This window comes from Amblyomma americanum, chromosome 3 (genome assembly GCF_052857255.1).
Source record: "Amblyomma americanum isolate KBUSLIRL-KWMA chromosome 3, ASM5285725v1, whole genome shotgun sequence".
NCBI lineage: Eukaryota > Metazoa > Arthropoda > Arachnida > Ixodida > Ixodidae > Amblyomma > Amblyomma americanum.
In genome coordinates this window covers 54,320,682-54,346,099 of record NC_135499.1, presented here as the reverse complement: position 1 = coordinate 54,346,099, position 25,418 = coordinate 54,320,682, and the positions used below count along the sequence as shown (strand labels likewise).

Below are 25,418 nucleotides of genomic sequence, written 5' to 3'. Positions count from 1 at the left end.
AGGGAAACATGAACATGTTGACAAGGTACCTGTACTTCTTATTTTTGAAGCACCATGAGGAAATAGGAATATTCGCATTATACCGGAGGGGGAACACTGCATCAGGTGCCACAGTAGGCTAAGTGTCGATTTAATCACTAATATGGAACGTGGCCTTTATATTTCCTTTTTAAACGATAGCGCTAATATCATGTAGTGTTCATGCTGAGGATTATAATTACAAATCACGCTGAAAATAATGGAAACGTCGCAAGCAGCACATCGGAGTGCAATAAAGTGCTTAAATGCACTACAGTATATAGAGATACGGAGCTATGAAAAAATCTGGGATGTATTGGATAGAGTTGTTACCCAATTTGTATTTCGTTGGTTCCTCTGCCAATGGACCTGTTTCTATCTTCCTTCTATCACTCTTACTTCCCCTTCCCGGTCTTCACGATCGAATTGAGGTGGCCACCAACAAGTGACACAGTTGCTGTGCCTTGCATTTCCTCATATCCAGTTTTATTTCGTCAATGACAGACAGAACGCAGGAAGATAAAATTCTTGACAACCCCAAAAAAGCAAACAAAGCTGAAGGATGAGCCTCAGATCGCTAGTCAAAGCTTCTTCTACAAGAGTGTGGAAACGTGGCTAGCGTTCTCAGGCTCCCCCTCGACTGTTGCTTATTTTGTTTCATGTTCTTTGGTAGTGGTAAGTGCTGCCTTTATGGCATGGCATGGTAGACATATGTTGTCCCGCATTAAAAGCTTAGAAAACGCAATATAAGCCATGAATATCAAGTACCTCGATGTCATGCGCACAGAATAGAAGATATTTCCTTTTTAGACACCATTCTTAACTTCCATTGAAAAGAAATGTTCTCCAGCCTAAACAGCATCTTACGGTCTTAAAGAGGGAAATTTGTTAGTTTTCCAGCGGGAAATGCCAATGTTTTATTTTTTGCAGGGATGTGCAAACCTTTGCAAAAAGTGTCATAACTGTTAAAAATACGAGCATCAAATTGCTGGGCCAACCAAGGAGGACGGGGAGGCGACCCTGCTCGGCTGCCACGACCTACAGGCCCAACAAGCCTTAGTCGGGCGCGCCCGGGAGGCGGCCAGTGCCACTGGGGTCCCAAACAAAGGTAGACATTTGTTGTCCCGCAGTAAAAGCTTAGAAAACGCAATATAAGCCATGAATATCAAGTACCTCGTTGTCATGCGCACAAAACAGAAGAGATATCCTTTTTAGACACCATTCTTAGCTTCCATCGAAAAGAAATGTTCTCCAGCCTAAACAGCATCTTATGGTCTTAGAGAGGAAAATTTGTTAGTTTTCCAGCGGGAAATGCCAATGTTTTATTTTTTGCAGGGATGTGCAAACCTTTGCAAAAAATGTCATAACTGATAAAAAATACCAACATCAAAATGCCGGGCCAACCAAGGAGGACGAGGAGGTGACCCTGCTCGGCTGCCACGACTTACAGGCCCAACAAGCCTTGGTCGGGCGCGCCCGGGCGGCGGCCAGTGCCACTGGGGTCCCAAACAAGGGGCCGCCATAAAGTGCTTGTAAAAACCGGTCCTTACGGGCTGATCCAAGCATGCCTCCTGTCCTTTGTATAAACAATAAAGGCTGTCAACATACACACACACTTTATGAGTAAACACCCCAAGGATCATGGAAGTAATTCCTATCTTGAATTGCAAATTAGGCTTTTAGTCTTGAAAAGTTGATGTGTTCACTTATGTCAAAATACGTAAATGTTTGCACAGAGCTGGCGGAGAAACGTGTTATCCCGCTCACTGCTCCGCGCAATATTGTTTTACTGTGTTCGCTATACGACATGAAAAACTACATTATCAGCAACGAGAAGGATGCAAATTGATGCAAAACACACTTGAAAGAAAGAATTCAGTGCTAGGTGCATCACGCTTTCAGAACCCGGTTGCGACATTCTAATTAGCACAAAACAGACCCAGCAATTCCATACAAAAGCATTTTTGAGCGGTAAACAGTTGATGAACGCAGTTTTTTCATATAATGTAAGATTTCACTATAACTGTCAATATATCCGCATATGACCCGACGGCCGTCTTGTATTTTTTTATTCTATTCACGTTTTCGCTCTCGCCAAAAGTGTTCCCCATTGGATTTCTAAGCAGTGTTACCTTTTCGATCTGATTGATAGAAACACTTTAAGAGAACGATTTTGCTACATATGAGCATAATGGACCATTACCTTCAATATTGTTATAGCAGTGCTTTACAAGCTTCCAATTTTCAAACTTTTTTCTCGATAAAGCTGGACATGAAAAAACTGAACGGGCAGCGAAAGAGGAATTTGGCGGGACACCGCTTTTTCTTCTCTGTTCGTTGTAGTGGTTCTTGCGCTAGTTACGATGTTTCAAGTGGCTACTCAGCAACATCTAGCCCAAGTTTTCTCTTTAATTAATCTCAGAAAAAACAGCGAGTTTGCTTCGCACACAGTTGTGCACGTAGCATGTCAAAGGAATAATGAAGCGTTACTCTGAGCGTGCGAAATACGAAGTGCGCCAATAAATCTCAGGCGATGCGCCTTGGATGTAATGGATTGAAATTTAATCTCAAACTGCCATTCCATAAACTTAAGAGGTGGCGTAGTAGTTAGCCTCCACGTCGTGTGCGGGAAGTAGATATCGGGTTTTCAATGTATCAGCCGTTCTGCTAGCACTTGTCCCCAGTTTTGCTGAAATCAAGCGCTTAGTAAAAAGGTATTTTAGAGTAGAAATCGTGCAGTCCGAGCACGTTAGCCATCGTGCACTTTGGCAAAGTTTTCCTTACGCCGTTAAATTTTAAACCGCGATCTGGTGCAACTTAGTGAACGTGCTATGTAGAGCGCTCAGTACAAAATGGTGAACCATGTTTCTACACCGAGTGAGTCTCCCTGAGAAAACTTACTCAGTTTTAGTTGAACAAGGCACAGCCTCTACTGAGCAAGCCACGTGCAGTCACTTCTTTTTTCGTGCAATACAAAGGATCACGCAACAGCCCAGATCCTTATCCACTTCCGTTATGACCGCGTAAAAAAATTCCTTGCAATTCCCAAGGCTCATATGAGCCGAAACTTCCTGCTGATTCTAAGACACGGCTCTTTACGAATGACCCCGATTGCAAAGTGAAAGAAGTTGAGGAAACAGTAGGCACGGCACTTGCATTTGACTTACATTCGTCTGGCTTTTTCTAATTTGTGATAGCTGCCGCAACATCCGCAGAATGTCGATAAGCTCACGCAATATAGGCCAGCCTGCGGTACGTGCATTAAATACCATATAAGTTTTTTTTTTACTTAGTTGTTCGGTGCGTCTACCGTACGTGCGATCGCTTCCAGTGACAACGCTGATATTCTGGGTGAAGTTAAAATCGGCAAAAATGGTTCCTTATGTGCACGCCCTCAATACCTCTAGGCTAGCATGAAAGCAAATGAGGCTTGCCGTGAAATAGCAACCACAGACATTCGTTCAAGTACGCCTTTCAATTTTTTTTTTGCTCCAATCTTTAAATATGAGCCTTAATTAACCAGTGCCTGCTTCACCTATGTGATCATAAGCTCTTGTGATAATAAAAAGAAACTCCTAGCATGCAGTGAAGATTTCGAGCCGCATCGGTTCAAGGAGAGCAACCAAAGACGTCTTATGCGTGAAGGCCACAGGGGAAGCTAGAAAGGCGAGACGCATGCAACCGTCAGCATTCGGAGGAGTTGTGAAGCGCGGCTTTCATAGCCGTAGCTTTCTTCTAGAGCATGGTAATTTGCAAAAGAAAAAGTGGAAGGAACGACGGCGTATCAGAAATAAGCGATAGCACCCGGATGCCGCGAACGGGTTGTCGATGATAAAGAATAAAATTCTCTATTCAGGCCTTTCCCCTTCCCCATACAGTGGCCATATGGACTGTCCTTTTCTAAATAAACTTGTCCACTAACTTTATCAAAAGCGGCAACAAGCAATTCAACGCGTTTCCAGGAAGCTTTAACAAGCGAAAAAGCATTTATATTACAGTAAATTGTGAGGCATTTTCTTCAATCCAGACGTTGAAATTTTAATTAGTCTAGACGTTTCGGAGCCGGCTTGGGTCCTTCTTCAGGGGTGAGGACTGCCCTCTGTCACGCCAGGAAAAGGAGTCCATCCGAGTGGACCAGAATTACACCCGCCTCAAAAAAAGATAATAAAGGAGAAAAATGAAACTAACACAAGCGCGGCGCGTGCTTAGTTACAGTCCAGAAGGATTTCCACCGGAATATATGCCTGTGTACTGTTAACTTTCGCCGCAAATGCATACTAGGGGAAGGTCTCAATGAACCGCGTTTATTGAATCAGCAAGGACATCACGATAAAACGTAGACTTAGTTTGATGTTTTTTTTTTCTAACAGTCTCAGGAGGAGACATTTTTGAAAAAGGAAGAGTGGCCTGATAAAGGGAGTTCTGTCATGATAACTGCGAGCAACAAAAAAGAAACGACACCATGGTCTTGCAGTAACGTTCGTGTTAACATGTGCTTGTGCGTGCATGCTTGTAGCGCAAGATTGGAAACTTATAAAGTTTAATTCAATCCAAAAAAGCTTCCTTTTCATGCAATAGCTATTACCTATATCCACCACAAGCATTTGACCAATGTCAACGGGGCACGCGCTCAAACACCATGAACTTCATTAAAAGCTAAATTATCTCACCCCATTCAGCACGATTTTCAGAAAGGTCGGTCGCGAGACACTCAGCTAGCATTATTTATAAATGACATCAATTCTACCCTACACCTTAACACTCCACTGGACGCGTTGTTCTCCAATTCAGAGAATGCTCTGAAAAAGTTCTCCATTAACGAATTTTATTCAAATATCGAAGTTTGAAGTTCAATAAAACGTTTTGCTGGGCGAGTTGGTACATTTTGATTGAGCGCTTGTCCCGTTCATCTTCTGTCCCTTGTCGCGCTACAAGTATCCCCTCAAGCACAAAATAGAAGTTTCAATCTTTATGCTCTAATTTTCGATTGTATACGTAGCTTCCTCACTAACCGTTAATTCTTTGTAAATGCTAATAGGCATTCCTCTCTTTAGAGTCTCCTTGCTACCAGTGCGCCAAAAGATCCTGTACTCGGCCTTTCTCTTTTCATAATTTACATTGTTGACCTCCCCTTCCGGTATTATTCCAAACATGGGACAATTTTCTGGTGGCTACTTAATGTATCGCCATGTCAATAACAGCAACCATACCTTACTACTGCATGCTGACTTAAACTGCATTTTATCGATGCAGGAGATGGCTCATATCTGTACACAATAATAAACGCCGCTAATTACATTTCACCACCTGATATCATATCTTCGGCCTAAATAATTTATCTCTCGCTGCGAGATTTCTGCAGTTTACTCTACCTTGGTGTCATAATTTTCCGGTCCCTTAACCGGTCACCGCGCATTGCCAGAACTGTTAAAGACCCCAACCCCATGTTTTGTTATTTACAAATAAAACCGAGCCTGCGACTCACCTGTCTCGGTAAACGTGCTGGCCTTTATAATGCTCGTTCATCCAGAACTAATGTACGCGCGCTCAGTTTGCTACCCCCATGAAATAAATCTTTCTCTCGCACATGAAGCCCTGCAAATTTGTGCAGCAAGAGTCTTTCATTCTCATTAATCCTTTCATTCAAGTCTCATTAAACTTAAGTCAAAGTCTAATCTTCCATTCCTTGATTCAGTTCAGAAAATGGCCAGGCAATGGGTTTTTGATAAAATCTTACAATCATCACTTACAAACTGTCTGATGATACCTTCTCACCGTGTTGCCCACCGTCTTCATCATGGCACAGCAGAGCACCCTCTACCTGCACGTACCACAGCGCGTCTCAGCTCTGTCTTTGTCCAGAGAACAAAGCAGTGGAATCACTTGACTGCCGACACAGGTCACAGCACTCACCCGGCACACTTCAAGGCGTTCATTGAAAAAATTATCGCCAAGTTGTAAAGCCCCCTTTTATTACCCCAATAGTCGCATTGTAGGTACAAAGAATTAATAATAAAAAATAAAGATAATGAACTCCTCGTCGCACTCCTTGAATGCGGCTCCAATACGCTGCCGGGACATACCCATTGATACCAGTGCAACAGCATCTGCTAGTACGTAGAAATGCACGTCGTGGTGGACCGAGTTTCCGCTGACTGTAAAAGCGGCATGGAACAGGCACATGCTCCCGTTGTCACTGTGTCTCCGAACTACCCTTTAAGGTTGTCGCAGGACGCCAGCACATGGCACGAACGAGTCGTGAGCCGCTAAAAGGGAATATTGACGGCCAGAGTACTTATGTCCAAGTGACACTAACTCTCCTGCAGACCTCTACTCGTCTCTTGTACACGCCTCATCTCTTTGAATTTTATTATGACTATTTACTGAAGTGAACAGTCGACCCTAGAGTCACTCACTTTGGCGACCTTACTCCGGGATATGTGGAGCCTACCTAGAAGATCAGCATGTCTACTGGTTTAGCTCATGCTCCATCTGTTACCGCAATAGCTTCTCTTGGTTCCCTTTGAAGGATCCCGTATAGTGAACCTGGGCCTATCTATTTTAGGCGCTGATCAAACACTACCGCCTTTATCGTGGCCCACATAAACTGTGTGCTGGGTAAGAAGCATGCCACCTCCAACTTCACTCTCGACTCACCTAATGAAGTTAGGGATTCGCGCCTTGGTCATATAATACAGATTCTGCTCCCATTGCTAAGAGACATAACAAAAGAATTCTAGCACCGAGGCATGCCACAGGCACGAAAGAAGACAGAAGACAACACAGGCGCTTTCTCACAACTGCCTAATGAGGTGGGCCACTGTAGGTATGTGCCACTCCAACAGCGGACAACAAGAATAATGAGGTGGAAGCGATCAACATATATCCTTCCAAAACCTCTGCGCATGACCACGCGTGCAAGGCAACAGGAAAATAGAACCAAAACGTCTGATCATAGCAGGCATGAAAGGAATTTCTTTTCAGCCTCTTAGTGATAAAGAGATGAGTCACTTACACAGTTTCAACCATCATTTTTGAGCTTCCAAGGTTTCACGGGCTGTTTGCTGTATGCTTCTGCCCTGGAGTCTCGGCAAAAGGGGAGACTTGGCTCTGCTCCTGGTGGGGTGAAGGTGACAACTGACAGTGTCACTCTTGGCGCCCTGAGAACGAGGTACCGCTATACACTTTTCCCTAGTTCGGCCGTGTAAGGCTGACAAGGTTTTGTAAGGCGTGAGCTCTGGCCTAATGTTCCTGACCGTTTTGCATGATAGCGACCACCTTGGTAGAATTTGCAGATAAGTTCTAAATAAACTCTTGTCTGTTCAAGTTAACTGACATCACTCATTTAATGCAGTTTCTTAGTTATGTAGGCTCCTCCACTGCACGTAAGGACACTGGTGCGAAGCCATGCGCAAGCGCCGCGAAAAAGTGTCATGTTCAGGATGCCTACACGGTTAAGCGGCAGTTCCGTCACTCTCATCGACATGCAGACCACATTAGGCCTGACCTCTCTTTCCACCGAGTGCCGAAACCGAGCGTTGGCCTGAAGTCAACTACCACCTGATTTTTTGTCTTACGGTTCCTTCCGTTCCTTTTTCAACGACGAAGGCTTTTCATTCTTTGACAATAGCTCTACGCACGACCATTTCTGCGCTAATTACTGATAAATCGAATGATCGGGCGGACAAAAATACCAACAGAAATTTTAGGTGACTGTTCTTCGGACAAAGGTACCACATTTTATCAGCGTACAATTTAAAAATGAACACTACTTTCTGAAAAAAACGACAAAAAGTCACGCGAATTTTCAATAAATAAAACCTAAAAGTTTCACCCCTATTAATAAACCATTAGGCAGTTTAGCATTTTTAGCTCAAAAAATAGGCCAGAGAATTTAACATTAATGTAAAAAGCGTTACCGCTGTTCCAGAGAAGCAAGAACCCTTCATTTGTGTGTCAATTTCCGGACGCTTTGCGGCACACATATGCGCAATAGTCGATAGTAAAGCCAGTTGCTTCTCAACGCTGTTGGGTTCTGTTCTCTCTTGTATGTCGCCATTACGTCGTGTAAAGCTGCAGGGTCAGGTTTTTCGTAATAACTGGCCCTGCAATTTTTCCTCGCCTTTCTTTTACCAGGGGACGAATAAGACAACAATGCTTTATTAAGTTTCGTTGCTTAATGGGATCAGAGACGCATTTCGTGTACATTGCAAGCATTTACAGAATTTCTCAAATGTCTCACTGTTTAACACGTTGGAATTTCGTTGCGCGGTCTATCTTGCGTTGCAAAAAGTATTTAGAGACCTGTACTGGGTGAGGTCATCCATTGTACTTTTCTATGTTTTCGCCTATGTCTGCATAGCTTACGGAGGTTACCTGGGGCAAGTAAAAGCGCAGATGCCTTGAGGAAGTATTTCTGGGGAAATCTGTAGCTAGTTCCAACTGGTACTCATTACGCACGTACGCAATAAGAATTAATGGACGCAACAAAAGCTGCAGTTGAGCTAGCCGAAACTTCGAAAATACGTATATCAAGAAGACAGTCCTTAATAAATAGAGTTACGAGAAAGTCTTAACACGAGAGAAAATTCTATTGCTTCGAAAGTTCGCCAAGGCACTGAAGCATCCAGGAAGCGCAGTGTCATTTTTTAAATTTACGGCGAAGACAATCGACGCTGGCAGCAGCTGTAGTCACCATTGTACTAAAAACGAAGGCCGCCTGACTGAAGGCTCGAGCGGCGGTGATTTACAGAGAAAGCACACTTGTTGCTTCCCACTGTGTTATTTTAAATTCCTTTATTTGAGCGCTTCAGAGGATCTGGAGATAGATGTAATGGGTGCGGAAGCCCATCAAGAGGAAACACGTGACTTTTATGAAAGGAATATGCGTATGTAAATTTCGAGCGCCTCTATTTAATGTGAATCTTTCAGAAGGGAAGCCAAAATTCATTGCTTTATGTTCCAGAACGGCATTCCCTAGGCTGCGCGAGGGAAGCTCTAGTGATAGCGAGACTACCACAGACCTGAGGAGTCGCTTAAGAGGTGTCCTGAGAACAAAAATATCTTAAAAACAGTGTTCAGCAAACTACGCTTCTTATTATTCGTTTTGTCAAAAATGCGGTAGCAAAAAGCCACCTTCTGGAATAACTCTCTTATGCGGTTACCGAGATAAGGACTCTCTTACACTCTTTTAGAGGCAGTGGCTCCTTTAATACGACGTCGGCAATTCTTTTACTTCTGCTCATTTTAGTAGCAAATCAGTGCTCCTGCCTAAGCGAATACTTTTCTTCAGTCACAAAGACCATGTTATTATTTTATTCGGAGGTGTCCCGCTTATGTCATTTCGGCGCCCACACGATTTTTTACTAGCCTGGTTATGACGAGAAAAAAAAGATGCAAACGATAGCTTGCTGACTTTCATAAAACAGAACATAAAATTAAAACACCTAACTTTCCGTAATCAGTAAGTAATCAGCGTAAGTATCTAACACGTTTATTGCTTTCACTGTTTTTATTTGAAAAGGCAGGTCCATATTCGCAGGCTTTTCTTTTGCATAAACACACGTTGTCTCATACAAGCTGCGCACTGCAGCTTGAAAGTGTAAAATTCCTGACCAGTTTCAGGGTTTCGATTCTTCCTTTTATGCTTTGTAAATTAGAATATTGGCAATCAAGATAATTACCCTCAGGGCTTCCCCATTTGCATTCCTAGTACCTTTGCAAAGCCAGACCAGGCGTCCCAGTTGGGTGTCTGCCTCAGCTCTGTCTGAGCTGAGACCCGGCTGATGACCTTGTGTAAGGAACTGACGCCACACTGCGGCTGGCGAAGACGCTCGAGAAGAAAAGAAGAAAAGGAGGAGAAGTGAGACGTAGCTTACAGTGGGTATGTGCCAGCAACGTCTGAGGCCTTCCTTCCTTCCTTCCTTCCTTCCTTCCTTCCTTCCTTCCTTCCTTCCTTCCTTCCTTCCTTCCTTCCTTCCTTCCTTCCTTCCTTCCTTCCTTCCTTACAGCGCGTGGGGGAGGTGAACAGGAGGAACGCGGTCGGCGACGGACGTGGGCGAGAGCTGTTGTATCCCCGAGTTCCCAAGCTTGGGCCTCAGCCGCAGGCGTCCGGGCTACCACTGAACAGGCCGCCGTCGACAGCCTGAGCTACCAGAACCAGGCGCCGTGAATCCTGCCTTTCCCGTGACCGGGACCCTCTGAACGCAGGCCGCCTCTATCGCCCCGATGCTTCCCCGGGCTACCGGATGGGGGGGGGGGGGGGGGGGGGGGGGGGGCGTTGCACAGGTGTGACGGATTCCTACGGCAGTGTTGAAGCCTCCCGTGGAGACTGCCATCCATCCGACGCTTCTATCAGGGCATCGACAGGAGCCCATTGACTGCGCCGACGCCCCGTACGCCTCCTCGCCCGACGCACCATCTGTCTACCAAGCTCATATGTGGAACGCTGAATATTCCACCGAACATTAAACGCTCAGTGAACATTTTTTGTTTTTCCTCAAGTTCTCCTTTGCATTCTGCGAGGGATGTATTTGTGTATTATCCTGTTCTTGTATTCGTGAACCCTCTCCTGTCAAGGATTAAATTAGAGTGTTTTTTTTTACATGCCACCTGGTCTATTTCTTTTACCGTTTAACGTGCGGTAGTCTTAGCTTGCAGTCTTTAGCCTCACAAATTTGGCATCCATGACAAGACCAGGCATTTTTTTTCCTTTTGTCAAGCGAACTTTTCTCGGCAGTATGAACGCGTCAGAGCTGGTCGCTGTAGGCAAGCGCATGGCCTTGCGTGACGCCGAGTTGCGAGCGTGTGTGGAGGAAGAGCTCCGTAAGGCGCGCGAAGAGACAGCCGCCGAGCGCGAAGATACAAGGAAGCGTTTGTGTATCGGTCGGACTCCAGGCTGGAATAGAACAACGTTTATTGATGCCATGCCCTTTTTATGGGCCGATGACCATGTGATCTGCCGACGGCTGCTTGCGTGGCAGATAAGCGATACATAAAAAGTGTTTAAAATATGCGCATATGGTATCAGTACACCTGACTCCTTTCTCCTAACATTATTTGCACAATCCAAAACTGACTGTCTAGACATCGATGCCATAACGCACGACAGGTCGTCGAACACGAGTTGATCTTCGCGCCTCGACCGGTCCTTGGGTGGCTTGGCACGGACTCGCCCCTGGCTTTTCGTCTGGGCTAGCAGATAGCGGCTGTGGCTGCCTGGCTGTAGGAGGAAGCCTGACATGGCAGTCCTCACTTGCTGCTGGGCCAAATTCTTGCCGCGTCCAGGCGCTCGTCAACTGATTGCGGTGCCTGTTATGACGCTCGCCGTTGTTTAGCTGTACCACGTACGACACCGGACCTTTGACTGCCACAACCCTGGCAGCCTTCCACCTTGGACCTCGACAAAAGCTTTTAGCTTAGACCGCGTCACCGACACGAAACCTCCTAGTCTCAGGTCGTTGTAGCTCAGACGCATGCTGCTTGTCCGGCTGGAGTCTGGCTAACGCTGACCTCAGTCTTCTTTCGAACATTAACTCTGCCGGCGATTTTCCCGTGACCGAATGGGCCGTCGTGTGTTGCTCAAACAGAAACCGGGAAATCTTGCACTGAGTCAAACCTTCCTGTTGCTTCTTCAATTCTGCTTTAACTTCTCTTGCCATCCTCTCAGCCCTACCATTGCTGGCTGAATGATAAGGTGCAGTGAAAATAGCACGCGCGCACGCCATTACACTCCAAAAACATTTGCGACTCCGTGCTAGTGAAAGCTATGCCGTTATCTGGAACGATTACGCCTGGTACACCATGTGCCGCAAACATCTTCCTTAAGCTATTGACGGCAGTCGTAGCGTTCATGGATGACATGACTTCGACTTCAGCCCAGTTGCTGTACGCGTCTAGCACGACTGACAATACTTCCCCTTTCCCTGGGCCAGCGAAATCATGTGCAGTCGACTCCGAGACTGATCAGGTTTCATCCAAATATGCACTGGATCCTCGGGATTGCTTTGCCGGTTACTCAGGCATGGATGACAGTGCCGAACAAACTCCTCAATTTCGTGGTCCATCTTCGGCCACCACATGAGCCCTCTAGGCGATGCTTTCATGGCACTCATCCCTGGAGGATTTGCATGCAGGAGTCGAAGGACATTCTCTCTTGCTGCGGTATAGATCTTAACGCGATTCCTCCACAGCATTCAATCACAATGCATCACGTTGCACTTGTGTTGACGGCCAGCCACTGAGCAGACATTCTTTTACCACGGATAGAATTTTTTCCTTTTTGATCAGCGAAGCATGTCCGCCGCTTGCAGTGGTGCGCACTCGACCGATTCCAACAACAGCACGTCCCCAAGTGGTATTGGCTCGTCCTCGTCTCCCGGAGCTGGCAGACGACTGAGTGCATCGGCGTTAGAGTTGTCTTGGCTCCGTCTGTACTCAAGGTGGTAGTTATACGCAGACAACGTAAAATCCAACGAAGCATTCTGGGCGACACAACTTCGGGTACTCGCTTGTCAGTATTAAACAGCCCCAGCAACGGCTTATGGTCTGTCGACCAGCCAGGAACTAGTGGAACATTTTACGCCCAAAACCACCGCCAGACCATCTTTATCAATCTGAACATAGTTATGTTCACTGGCGCCAAGAGTGCGAGAAGCAAAAGCTGTGGGCTGCTCCTTCCCGTCAACCGCACGATGGATGGATGGATGGATGGATGGATGGATGGATGGATGGACGGACGGACGGACGGACGGACGGACGGACGGACGGACGGATGGATGGATGGATGGATGGATGGATGGATGGATGGATCGATAGATAGATAGATAGATAGATAGATAGATAGATAGATAGATAGATAGATAGATAGATAGATAGATAGATAGATAGATAGATAGATAGATAGATAGATAGATAGATAGATAGATAGATAGATAGATAGATAGATAGATAGATAGATAGATAGATAGATAGATAGATAGATAGATAGATAGATAGATATATAGATAGATAGATAGATAGATAGATAGATAGATAGATAGATAGATAGATAGATAGATAGATAGATAGATAGATAGATAGATAGATAGATAGATAGATAGATAGATAGATAGATAGATAGATAGATAGATAGATAGATAGATAGATAGATAGATAGATAGATAGATAGATAGATAGATAGATAGATAGATAGATAGATAGATAGATAGATAGATAGATAGATAGATAGATAGATAGATAGATGGATGGATGGATGGATGGATGGATGGATGGATGGATGGACGGACGGACGGACGGACGGACGGACGGACGGACGGACGGACGGACGGACGGATGGACGGACGGACGGACGGATGGACGGATGGATGGATGGATGGATGGATGGATGGATGGATGGGTGGATGGATGGATGGATGGATGGATGGATGGATGGACGGACGGACGGATGGATACGGCTGAACCCTTTAAATCGGGCGGTGGCTCAGGCCACCTAGCCATGACGTATGAAATTTTACTCTGGAACGATGGGCTAGCACTGCCCCCGCCCCAGCAGAGATGCGTCGCCGCACAAAAATTAAGGACGCTTGCTATCGTACGGCACAAGTACGGAGTCTGAGCTAAGTAAATTTTTTAGTCTCTCAAAAGCCTGCTGGAGCTAACCTGTCCACTCCCATTCGTGGTCATGGTCGATCAGTCGATAAAGAGGTTCTGCCACTTCAGTCTCGCCCTTGAAGAAACTGCTTTAAAAATAAAGCAACCCCAAAAAGGCTTGTAGCTCCTTTTTGCTTGCGGGCGCAGGCGCTTGCTGGGTGGCGTCCGTCTTACTTCGGCTGAGGTGTATTCCTGCGTCATCAATCCTACGACCCAAGAATTCGATGCTCTGGTTGGGTAAATTCGCACTTGTCCTCGTTCACTCGTAATTGTGCCTTCTGCAGACGCGATAGTACGCTCTCTAATCTCTCTGCGTGCTCTTCTGCGTTACATCCAGAAATTAATAAGTCATGCAGAGAAGCGTTCACTACGGTAATGCCTGCTAACAGCGTGTCGATGACTAGTTGAAACACCCAAGGTGCGACCGAAATGCCAAACGGCAGCCGTTTAACCTTGTATAATCTCTTTATCGTGTTAACTGCGAGCACCTAAGCCGACTCGTCGTCTAGCGTAGGGCTACATAAAACTTGGTAAACACTTGCTTGAACCTAGATCCGTGAGCATTTCAGCTGTAGTGGGCAGAGGGTATCCACTGCTTTTAATAGATTTTTTCACGGTGCTGCGATATTCACCGTAAAGACATAAAGCTCCGTCTTTTTTTCTTACCACTACAAGTGGTGTTGCCCAGTTGGAGTAGTTGACGGGCTCCCATACCCCTTGTTGCACCAAGCGGTCCACTTCCTTGGCCACGTCGTCCTTCAGGGCCAGTGGAACTGGTCGACTCTTGAACACCGGATGGGCGTCATCTTTCAGTTCGATGTGAACTGGCGGTCCAATGAAGCCAGAAGGTCCCTGCGAAATACCTCAGAAAATCGGAAGGCAAGTCCTCTACGTTTACTTGCTGTATTTGCCGCAAGCCAATGCCTAACGGGTTAAACCAGTTTTGCCAAATCAGGCTGTTTCCTTGCTTCTGTACTACGAGCAAAGGCAGCTTTGCCTTCCGGCCTTTGAATTCCACCAAGACAGTTTCTCGACCAAGCACTGGTAACGCCTCCTTTGACCAGGTTACGATAGTTGTTCCAGAATCTGGCAGTGGTATTTTACCGTGCTTCTCCTCAATAACCCGGAACGTATCTTCACTCACAGTTGAGAACGACGCACCAGAATCAACCTCCATCGGAACTTCTTGCCCTTCAATCACTACTTGAACCATGAACTTCTGTTCTTGCTCATTTACTTCGCACAGGGAAAATAGCGCACTCATTTCGTGCACGCCCTTGCTCTTATCTCCTTTCTTCTTTTGCTCATACGCTGTCTTCCGAGCCTTTCTACTATCGTCTTTTGATCGACTGGCCTTAGCTATATCTACAACCCTTACGCAGCTGGAGCATGTCGCCTTTCTAAAACGGCATAATTGCAGAGCGTGCTTGCCCTTGCACCTGTAACAGCTGGACCCCTCCGCTTGGGTATTTTGCTTTGTACGGGTTGATTGTATCATGTCCTGGCACTCCGTCTCGTATTGGCCGTGCTTGCGTATGTCTCGCTGTTGCTTGGCGGTTGCTTCTACAGTTGTGGCCAAGTCATACGCAACTATAAACGTAATGTTGTGTTCTCCGAGAAGTCGCTGTTGAATCCGTTCGTTCCGGAGTCCGCCTAAGAAACGATCCCGCACCATGACGTCCAACGGGAGCTGGGCGCTGCCAAAACCACAGTCTTCGGCTTTCTTCCGAAGCGCCGTAACGTAGTCCGTAACCGATTTCTCGGCAGCCTGATTTCGCCTGTAGAATAAAAACCTTGCATACAGCTCCGAAGGCTTTGGATGCAGGTGCTTGCGAACAGCAGTCTTGATGTTTTTTTGTTAAGCGCGATTTATTCGTAGGATGCTGCTGTTGGTCTTTCTGGCGTCATCATTATTACGATGAGTCCGTACACTTCTTCGCCGCAACAGCTCAACACGACTGCTCTTTTCTGCTCTTCTTTCGTTATCTCGTTTGCTTCGGAGAACATTTCCAGGCCCTGGACGTATTCGTACCATGACGCGTTCGTGCCGAGACGATACTCGCCGATACTGCCGACGGCCATCGCTGCCTCGTTGGCAACTGTTGTGTGTCGGTCGGACGCCAGGCTGGAACAGAACAACGTTCATTGATGCAGTGCCTATTTCATAGGCCGGTGACCATGTGATCTGCCGACGGCTGCTTGCGTTACTGATAAGCGATGCACGAAAAATGCAGTGTTTAAAATAAAACTTGCGCATGCGCGCTATCAGTACGCCACAGGGGCCGAGCGTGAAAATACAGAGCAGCGTTTGGATGCCGAGCGGGAAGCGACCAAAGAGCGCATGGCGTTAGAGGCTCAGATTTCTCAGAATCTACAGATGCAAATAAGGCTCATGGAAGGCGGCGCCAATCTTTCTAGCGGCCACGGAGAGCGCAACGTCGCACCAGCCAGCCCCATCAACCCTCATAGCCTTATTCCGCATTTCAATGAAGGTTGTGATTATTTGGATGCCTATTTGAAGCGATTTGAACATGTGGCCACTAAGCAGGGCTGGGCAAAAGAAAAATGGGCTACGGCGTCGAGCCTGTACCTTGGCGCGCAAGCCCTCAGGGTATTCGGTCGGCTGTCGCCTGACGATTCCTTCGATTATGGCAAAGCTAAGCTCGCTTTGCTTCAGAGACTTAGGCTTACTGCTCAGGTATATAGAGAGAAGTTTCGCCACAGCAAGCCTCAAGATGGCGAAACGGCCTCTCAGTATGCTACGAGGCTCTTCAGCTTCTTTGACCGTTGGATCGAGATGAGGGGACAGGGCCGTACCTTTGAGATGGTTCGCAAAATAGTTGCAGACCGGTTGTTGAATAATTGTCATTCCCTTTTAGCTCTATTCTTGTGTGAGCGGGATTGTAAACGGTGAACAAACTGGCGGAGGCCGCTGATCATTTCCTCGAGGCGCAGCGGCGGAATAATGTCTCGGTTTTTAACGAGAAAGAGGAGCAGACAGTAAGGTAACCTAAGAACGGTGTTCCTAGTCCACTGTCACATCTTCACTGTTTGCTCTGCGAGAATACTGGGCATAGTGCCTCGGATTGTCGAATGAAATCAAAGCAATCAGACTGCACATTCTGTCGCAGGTCAGGACATGATACACAACCATGCTGGTGGAAAAATTCAGGAGATGGGAACCATGAGACGTCTGCGTGTTGAATGGCTCCTCGATGTTCTTATCCTGGTACTCTTCTGGAGGTAACTAGCCTAGAAGGCCAGCTAGGGGAGAAAATCGACCATTGGACCCCTGTAGTTTCTGCTATGCCAGTGGTGCAGGGTGAAGTGTTTGGCCAATCGGCTTCAGTTGTGATACTGGCAGCAATAGCATCATTGTACGCCAAGACATGGTCCCTGCAGCGGCGTTTACAGTGAAAAGGGCTACGTTATTCTTGGCTGATGGAACGAGTGTCGGAGTTCCGGAAGTTGAGGTGGCGATCTCTTCACCGTACTGCTCTTGAAAAGATCACAGCGCGGTGCTTGGCTACACCGCAATATGACGTTGTAATTGGTAATGTCCCGGGCGCGAAGGCTTCATGTTTAGCCGATTCGACACTTTCTGCGGACCAGGCGACTTCACCTTCTGTGATAGGCTCGGCTAATATCGCGCCTGCTCTGGCGACGAGTGTTTTGAAGCGTAGCGAAAGCCCCACTCGTAACGCGCTCCACGTGTCACAGCCGGAGGTTCGTCTGAAGCAGGAAGAGGACCCTACATTAGAAGTCTGTCGGAGGAAGCTGGGTCAAACCTATCCTGGAAAGGGACATACCTTTCATATCGAGAACAGCGGTCCTTTCCAATCATGCCAAAGAGTGTCCCAGCCAAGTGATCGAGCAAGCAGTGGTACCCAAGTTCTTGCCCACTCAGGTCCTCACGCTGGCGCATGAAAGTGCACTCTCCGGCCATCAGGGCATAAGAAAAACTACAGCTAGAGTACTGAGTGATTTTTATTGGCCCCGGGTGCAGGCTGACATCAAAAAATTTGTCAGGTTTTGTGGTGCGTGCAAACGCGTCGTTCCAGAGGGGAAGCTTAGCATCGCTCCAATGGGCGGAACACCTCTCACTTCTACACCATCTGAGTGAATGGCGGTCGACATTATCGGGCGTTCATCCTAATCGCCATGTAAAGGGAAGGGTTACCGGACGGAAAAGGGACGGTATTTTTCTCTACGGATGAACCATCATGATTCAAGCCGACCATCAGTCGCTCAAGCATTTGCCCCAGGCCAAACATGTAAACAGCCGCGTTTTGCGACGTAGTCTCGTTCTGCAAGAGCATTCGTCCCGAGTTGAGAATATTAACTGATCCACAAACATTGGCGTGGGTGATTTCAGCCAGCTGTGAACTTGGAGGTGTTACTTCAGGCACAACACCAGTGTTTGTAACATTGTGCTTAAGGTCGTGGACGGTTTTCGCCCGCCTGCTTTCTTGGGTGCTTTGTTCACTGCATTTGTGTATATACTGTGTGTCAAGCGCCTGTGTGGTGACCCGTGGACCAGTGTTAGCCAGCGAGTGGTGCGTGCTGTATGTGTGCGGTGAAATGGCTCCAGTACGTCTACAACTCATCAACCGTCAAGAGTGTGCCGCCATTCTTACAGAGATTTTTTTCAGCTGGAAAAAACTCCTCGGTGGGGGGGGGGGCTTCTGAAAAGAACTGGCGCCGCACTGCGGTTGGCGAAAACGATCGAGAAGAAAAGAAGAGGAGGAGGAGAAGTGAGACGTGGCTTAGAGTGCGTGTGGGAGGAGAACAAGAGGAACGTTGTCGGCGACGGACGTGAACGAGAGCTGCTGGCTCCCCGAGTTCCCAGGCTTGGGCCTCAGCCGCAGACGTCCGGCCTGCCAGGCCTGGACAAAAAATTATTGTAAAGAACGAAAAAGAAAATGTCCCTGCCCGTACCACAAAGCATAACGGGCTACCAGACCTGAACAGGCCGCCGTCGACAGCCTGAGCCACCAGAACCAGGCGCCGTGCATCCTGCCTTTCCCGTGACCGGGACCCTCTGAACGCAGGCCGCCTCTATCGCCCCGATGCTTCCCCGGGCTACCTGACCTGGGGGCTGCGCCCGTGTTCCATAGGTGTGACGGATTCCTACGGCAGTGTTGAAGCCTCCCGTGGAGACTGCCATCCATCCGACGCTTCTATCAGGGCATCGACCGGAGCCCACTGACTGCGCCGACGCCCCGCCAAGCCTCCTCGCCCGACGCACCATCTGTCTACCAAGCCCATACGTGGAATGCTGAATCTTTTGCCGAACGTTGAACGCTGAGTGAACTTTTCCTTCTTTCCCTCAAGTTTCGCTCCGCCTTCCGCAAGGGTTGCATTTGTTTGTTTTCCTGTTCTTGTGTTCGGGAACCCTTTCCTGCCAAGGCTTAAATTAGATATTTTTTTCCACATGCCGCCTGGTCTATTTCTTTTACCGTTTAACGTGCGGTAATCTGAACTTGCAGTCTTTATCGTCACACCTTGTTGATAGAGCAAAGGAAGCAGGTTATCGCGGTGAGTGCGGCATACCCTATTAAAAATTAAGTTAGGTTTGAATGGGCCAGCAAACAAGATTATAGTGCATTTGATTTGTCTTTATAGCATAATCGTCACAAAGCGACTCAGGCTATGAGGGACGCAGTACTGGAAGGCGTCGGATAACGTTCTCCACGTATGGTTTTTAACGAGCGCTGATATCGCACAGTACCCACATTTAGCATTTCTCCGCTATAGAAATGGGACCGCCAACGGCGGGCTCGAACCCGCGACTTCCGAGTCTTATGCGATGTCAATGTCCATCAAATGTACCTCACGGGGCCTAAATAATCCAGAGCAGTCCACTGCAGCGTTTCTCATAGCCTAAGTCGTGTGATGACCCCCATAATGCGCAGGTCCACACGGGACGGAGAGGCAAAGAGACACCGTATGGCTCAGTTTAAAGAAACAGGTATATTCAATAATTACACATGATTAAGATTATACATCAGAGGCTGGGGCGTCCGAGCTTACGTGCCGACGACTTCATGGGGGCGATGGAGTGGCTCCGGAGTTGGGCTCGAGCGGTTGCTGGCAGAAGCTGCACGCCGTCGGGCTTCGGCGCTGAAGGCCCTCTTCGCGAACGATGTCGTCTTGAGCGTGTATGCAGTAGAATTTCAATAGTCGTCCGTTTCTTCGAGGATGGTTCACAAACCCTTCCTCTAGTGTCGTTCGGCTTGGAAGATGAAGAGAAGGCGAGCTTGTAGATGATGACAGCAGAGCATAATTTTACAACATACATATACAGAGAGTTAAACTGGAAAAAGCAGAACTGAATTTACAAAAGAACAAACTTTGCACTACTTTACTCATCGACCGGGCAGGTTAGTGCCTAAGTAGCATCACATTACATGCTAAGCATGGAGCCCCAGCTCAGACTGGACTGCATCCGTTTACATGCGCTTTTAAGCACTTGATTAACAAAGGACTAAGGGCGGTCATTTTCAGTGGTCCGCCCAAAGCATCAATTCTCCAATCAAAAATAACATGCGAGATGGGGACAACCCCTTGGGTTGGGCTTAGCCTCGAACCCAGAGTCTTGTTAACAACACAAACTAAATAAACAAAAACGCCACAACTCTCTCTCAAGTGAGAGTATCCACAGGCTCTCCCTTCGGAGCTAATCCTTGCCCCATGCATGCATACCGCCACCCACCATCGGTCCGCGTCGCCCGTCAGCAACAGAGGAGGGGGCGAAAGGGCCCACGATGCTGCCGGGCTACCGACGGCGGGACACAGCTAATAAGCATGAAGGGGTTCGTCTGTCGCTCCGGGAAACCAGATTAAGGGTCGCCCCTGTCTTCCCACATTCTTGGCGAGTCTTGCCTGTCCGCCATGACAGGTGTCCGTCACGGCCCTCCTAGGAATGCGCTTTTGTTCACGAGGCACGGCGGGAAGCTGTGGGTGCCTTCCCGGCGATAGCCCACGTCGAAAGGGGGGGGGGGAGGGGGTCCGTGCGTCAAGCGACAATTTTCGTTCCCCGTATGTACTCGGGGGCTCTCGGTTTCCGCGTGTGCCGGCGTCCTGCTTTCTGCAAAGGTATGCAGCTGCAAAAGAGGGGCGGCCTTAAGCCCCAACTCGATGCACACACAAGGAATGTACCTCGTAGCACACAAGGAATGTCACACTCGCTCACCCTCCAGAAGAATGTTCTCCGAACATTTGAGTCCCTGCAGCTCCCCTTGTCTTTCTGAATCGCCTCGCACAGTGCGTCCGACAAAACACTTTTCGCTGCACTCAACACCACTGCACAACACCATATGCCTCCGCTGTCATAACTGGCGTTTCCAGGGGCAGCACTGATCTTCTTTTACAGATAAACATGAAACTCAGCACCCAAGCCTCTCCTTTCTATTCCAAACTGGACGAAATAAATTTACCATAGTTATAAAGGAGCTCCCACTTCTAGCACGATCACGGCACAGACAAAAATATAGATAACGAAAGGAAGTAGGGCAGGTTCTGCATGCGCTCCGCATGCTCTCCTGTGAAGGTGTTACTTAATGACAGAAAGGTTTAACTACCAACTCCGATAACTTAACACATAAGCACATAGCAATGTTATGAGCTGTGGCATTACACAATTCTAACCAGTTCAAAACTCCGCTCTGTTTACGCCATTAGTCCGACTTAGCTTTCCGATTTCGCAGCGGATATCGGCCTTCATGAGTCATACTAAGTAAGTCTGTGCCCCTTTGTCTGCTTTGGGACTCGCGAGGGCTCGTGGCAGGAGCCTCTCCTGGCGTTATCTGCGCGGCAACCTCGCGCGCTTCTTCTTCTAGCAATGCATGAAGTAAATCCGGTGGCATTCTGGCCGTCACCTCTGGCGCCTGCCGAACAAATGCAGGAGAGGGCGTTTCTTGCGAACTATCTGCGCGCTCCGCTTCACTTCTGTCCCCATCAAAATCCGCGCTTTCCCTTTCCTCATTTCGTGAATACTGAACCGGTGCCGACTTGAGGCGATTTGCGTGTATCCTTATCAAGCGCCGGTTCACGTCTCGGACTCTGAAGTTTACCGGAGAAAGCTTCTCGACAACCTCGCACGGTCCTCTCCACTTCGTCTGGAACTTACGAGCTAGCCCAATCTGCCTTTGGCAGTTTTCAATGTACACGCTGTCCCCCACATTAAACGGCGCGTCTCTAGCACTGCGATCGTGCACCTCCTTCCTGCGCTTCGCCGCTTTCTTTAAGGCCTCCTTTGCGATGTCCCTCGCCACTTGCAAGCGCGATTCTAGCTCCACCTTATAGTCGTCCAGTGAAGCGTATGGGACACGACGGGGGCCCTCTGGCACTTCACTAGGCTGGTCCGGGTCTCGGCCGTAGAGAAGAAAGAATGGCGATTCGCCCGTGCTCTCGTGTGCTGCGGAATTGTAGGCAAACATTGCATACGGGAGCCACAAGTCCCAGTCCCGCTGGTCGCGCGAAACAAAATGCGACAGGAACCCGGCCACGGTTTGGTTCAGTCGCTCCACCGCGCCGTTGCAAGCCGGATGGTACGGTGTTGCCTGCTTCTTAGCGATCTTAAGCAGCTCGCAAACTCTCCTCATTAGCTGCGACACGAAGTTCGTTCCCCGATCTGTCAAGAGTTGCCTCGGGGGTCCATGTCGGAGCACGATCTGTTCGACAAATGCTCTTGCAACCGTGTCTGCCTTCTGATCTGGGAGTGCTACCGCTTCCGCGTATTTTGAAAGGTGATCGACAAATACTAAAATGTACTTGTTTCCGGAAGTGGTCGTGGGCAATGGGCCCATTATGTCCATACCTGTCCGCTCGAAGGGAGCCGAAACCTCAGAGAACGGCTGAATCGGAGCTGGTCTTCGTCCCTTGGGTGTTTTTCTTTCGAGACAGGAATGACACTTCGCACAGTAGTCTCTAACATCCTGTCGCATGCCACTCCAAAAGTACAAACGCTCCACACGCCTGCGTGTCTTCGCTACGCCAAAATGACCGGCGCATGGCGCATCGTGAAACGCGCGAAGAACCCTTTCTGTCCACGACCGAGGTATGACGACTCTCTCCCAAGCGGTTTTCTCTAATCTCCCTTTCCTGGTTGGCCTCGTGCGCCGACACAGGGTGCCGTCTTTGTCAATGAAATAACCTAGCTGTTCGGGGTGAGACGGTGCGCCCTCTAAGCTTTCGATTATTCGCTTCAGGTCAGGATCTTTGCACTGCTCTGTGCGTAATTCGGCGGGGTCGACTACGGGGACAAACTCATCTATAGCTGCCACGGCAGCTGTGCGGCTGAGTGCATCAGCAGTCAGATGTGTCTTTCCTGACTTGTGCTCAACTTCAAAGCAGTATTCCTGCAGGTGTAGATTCCATCTAGCGAGTCGCGAGCTAGGGTCCCTAACACTCATCACCCATTTCAGAGGATGGCAGTCTGTGACTAGCTTGAATTTGCGGCCGTAAAGGTAGCATCTGAAGTGCTTTACTGCCCAGACAACGGCGAGGCTCTCCCTTTCCGTAGCTCCGTACTTTTGCTCTGTGGGGCTCAGCTGTCGGCTAGCAAAAGCAACGGGATGTTCTTTGCCCTCGATAACCTGAGATAGCACGGCACCAACTGCGAACTTTGACGCATCTGTGGCCATAACGAAGGGCAAACCAAAATCCGGGTGGCGCAACAGCGGTGCACTCATTAGCTTCCTTTTCAGGGCCCCAAAAGCATTCTCCGCGTTTTCGTCCCAGCGAAAGGCGACATTTTTGGCTGTTAAGGCGGTGAGCAGCTTAGCGAGCTTGGCGAACTCCTGTATGTGCCTTCGGTAGTAACCGATCAGGCCGAGAAACTGCCGGACCTGGCGGACGCTAGTCGGGGATAGAAAATCCGAGACACACCTTAGTTTCTCAGGGTCCGGTCGCACGCCGTCAGCTGAAACAACGTGCCCGAGGTATTTCACCTCGTTTTTGAGGAATTGGCACTTAGAGGGCTTCAGCTTGAGACCCGCTGCTCTTAGTCGCACCAAAACCTGCTCAATATCGCGCAAATGGTTATCAAAACTGTCACTGTATATGATAGTGTCATCCATATACACGAAGCACAGCCTCCCCAGAAGACCTGCCAGGATAACATCAGCGGTTCTCTGCCAGACAGCAGGGCTGTTGGCCAGACCCATCGGCATTCTTTTCCATTCATAGTGCCCTGAGGGCGTGTTGAATGCCGTTTTCTCGGCATCTGGCGGATCCATTGCTATCTGCCAGAATCCCGCCGCCATGTCCACTACCGTGAAGTACCTGGCAGAGCCCAGCTGAGAAAGCGTCTCCTGTATATTGGGGATGGGGTAGGGATCGATGCGAGTTACGGCATTTAGTTTGCGGTAGTCCACTACCAATCGATATGAGCCATCTGGCTTTTCCACCAAAAGTGCTGGTGCTCCCCAGGGTGACTTTGAGTGTTCGACAATGCCGCGATCAATCAGGTCCTGCCCCTGCCGCTCCATCTCCTCACGTTGGGAGTAAGGAATCCTGTACGCACGCTGGTAAACGGGCGATGAAGTGCCGGTTTCTATCCTGTGCTTTATAACGCCACAGCAGCCCAAATCCAGGTAGGACGCGGCGAATACCTCCGAGTAGTCGTTCAGCAAACCAGCCAGAGCCTCCCTCTCCCTGGATTTTACGTGAGAAAGATCGAACGACACCTTTGGAGCAGCCGAAGGACTAGCATGCTCTACAGTTGCGAGTACCGTATCGGTGGGCTCACGTTGCTCTATCGCAGAGGTGAAGAAAGCCAATGTTTTGTTCTTGGGAAGGCTCAGTGGCTGCTGGCTACAGTTAACCACCCGTAGGGGCACTCTGTGGGCGTCATTAACTGTCACGAGGCACGCGGCTGCCTTCAGGCCATTGCTGAGAGAGTCGACCGGCTCAAGCACTCCCACGGCGCCGCTCTCTACATCTGAAGGCACAAACGCGTACAAAATGTGCTCCGACCAAGGAAGGACGACCGCCTCCTCGACCAGCCGGACGGCAACCCGCGAATATACCTTCTCCAATGATCCCACTGTTTGACGGGTGTCAATATCGGTAATGCGAATCTCAGCCCCTCTCCTGTTCAAAAACGGAACTTTTGAGCCGCCCGCATTAACCTCTTCCTCAGAGAATGAGACTACTACCTTCCCTTTTCTCAAAAAATCCTGCCCTAATATACCTGACACTCCGTTTGGCAGAGACACCGTGTCCGGGCATACGTAGCAGGGGTGCTCCAATGCAATTCCGCCGAGAGAGAAGTGTAACCGGTAGAGTCCACTTATGCCAAGAGGATCCCCCGTTATGCCTACAAATTTGGTTGCCATACCACCAGACGCTTCCAACACCTCGCGGTCCCCCTTCCTTCGAAGCGTGTTAAAACTGCTCTCCTTAAGCAATGTCACCTTTGACCCCGTATCTATCAACAATTCCATACAACAACCATTTAACTTGCAACGCACAACAGGGCATGCCTCGTCGGCCACACAAACTACCACCACCTCATCATCTACTGCTCCCTCCCCACGCTCCTCAGGCTGGGGAGGACTAACTAGTTTGTTGTCTCGGTATCTGGAGCCCCGCTGTAGGCTTGCTTAGGGCGTGTCTCGCCTGCTTCTCTTTGTGGCTCCCCACGGCGCACGTTTTGGCAGAACCTGGCGATGTGTCCGCGACCCTGGCAAGCGAAGCATACGATTTCTTCAAAATCTCGCATACCGCGCCTGTAGCTTTGTGGC

At 48.5% G+C, this 25,418-nt stretch overlaps 2 protein-coding genes across 2 annotated transcripts in view; one reads left to right on the top strand and one right to left on the bottom strand.

Moving 5' to 3' along the window:
* Positions 1 to 10,237, top strand: part of LOC144124605 (uncharacterized) — a 31,371-nt gene extending 21,134 nt beyond the window's left edge. The window contains exon 2 of the mRNA XM_077657397.1: positions 10,029 to 10,237. Within this exon, the coding sequence (XP_077513523.1) occupies positions 10,029 to 10,166 (138 nt within the window). The 3' untranslated portion in view covers positions 10,167 to 10,237. The remainder of the gene's footprint in view (positions 1 to 10,028) is intronic.
* Positions 1 to 25,418, bottom strand: part of LOC144124608 (uncharacterized) — a 165,344-nt gene that overhangs the window by 5,721 nt on the left and 134,205 nt on the right. The window contains exon 8 of the mRNA XM_077657399.1: positions 7,034 to 7,134. Coding sequence (XP_077513525.1) covers positions 7,069 to 7,134 — 66 coding nt within the window. The 3' untranslated portion in view covers positions 7,034 to 7,068. The remainder of the gene's footprint in view (positions 1 to 7,033; positions 7,135 to 25,418) is intronic.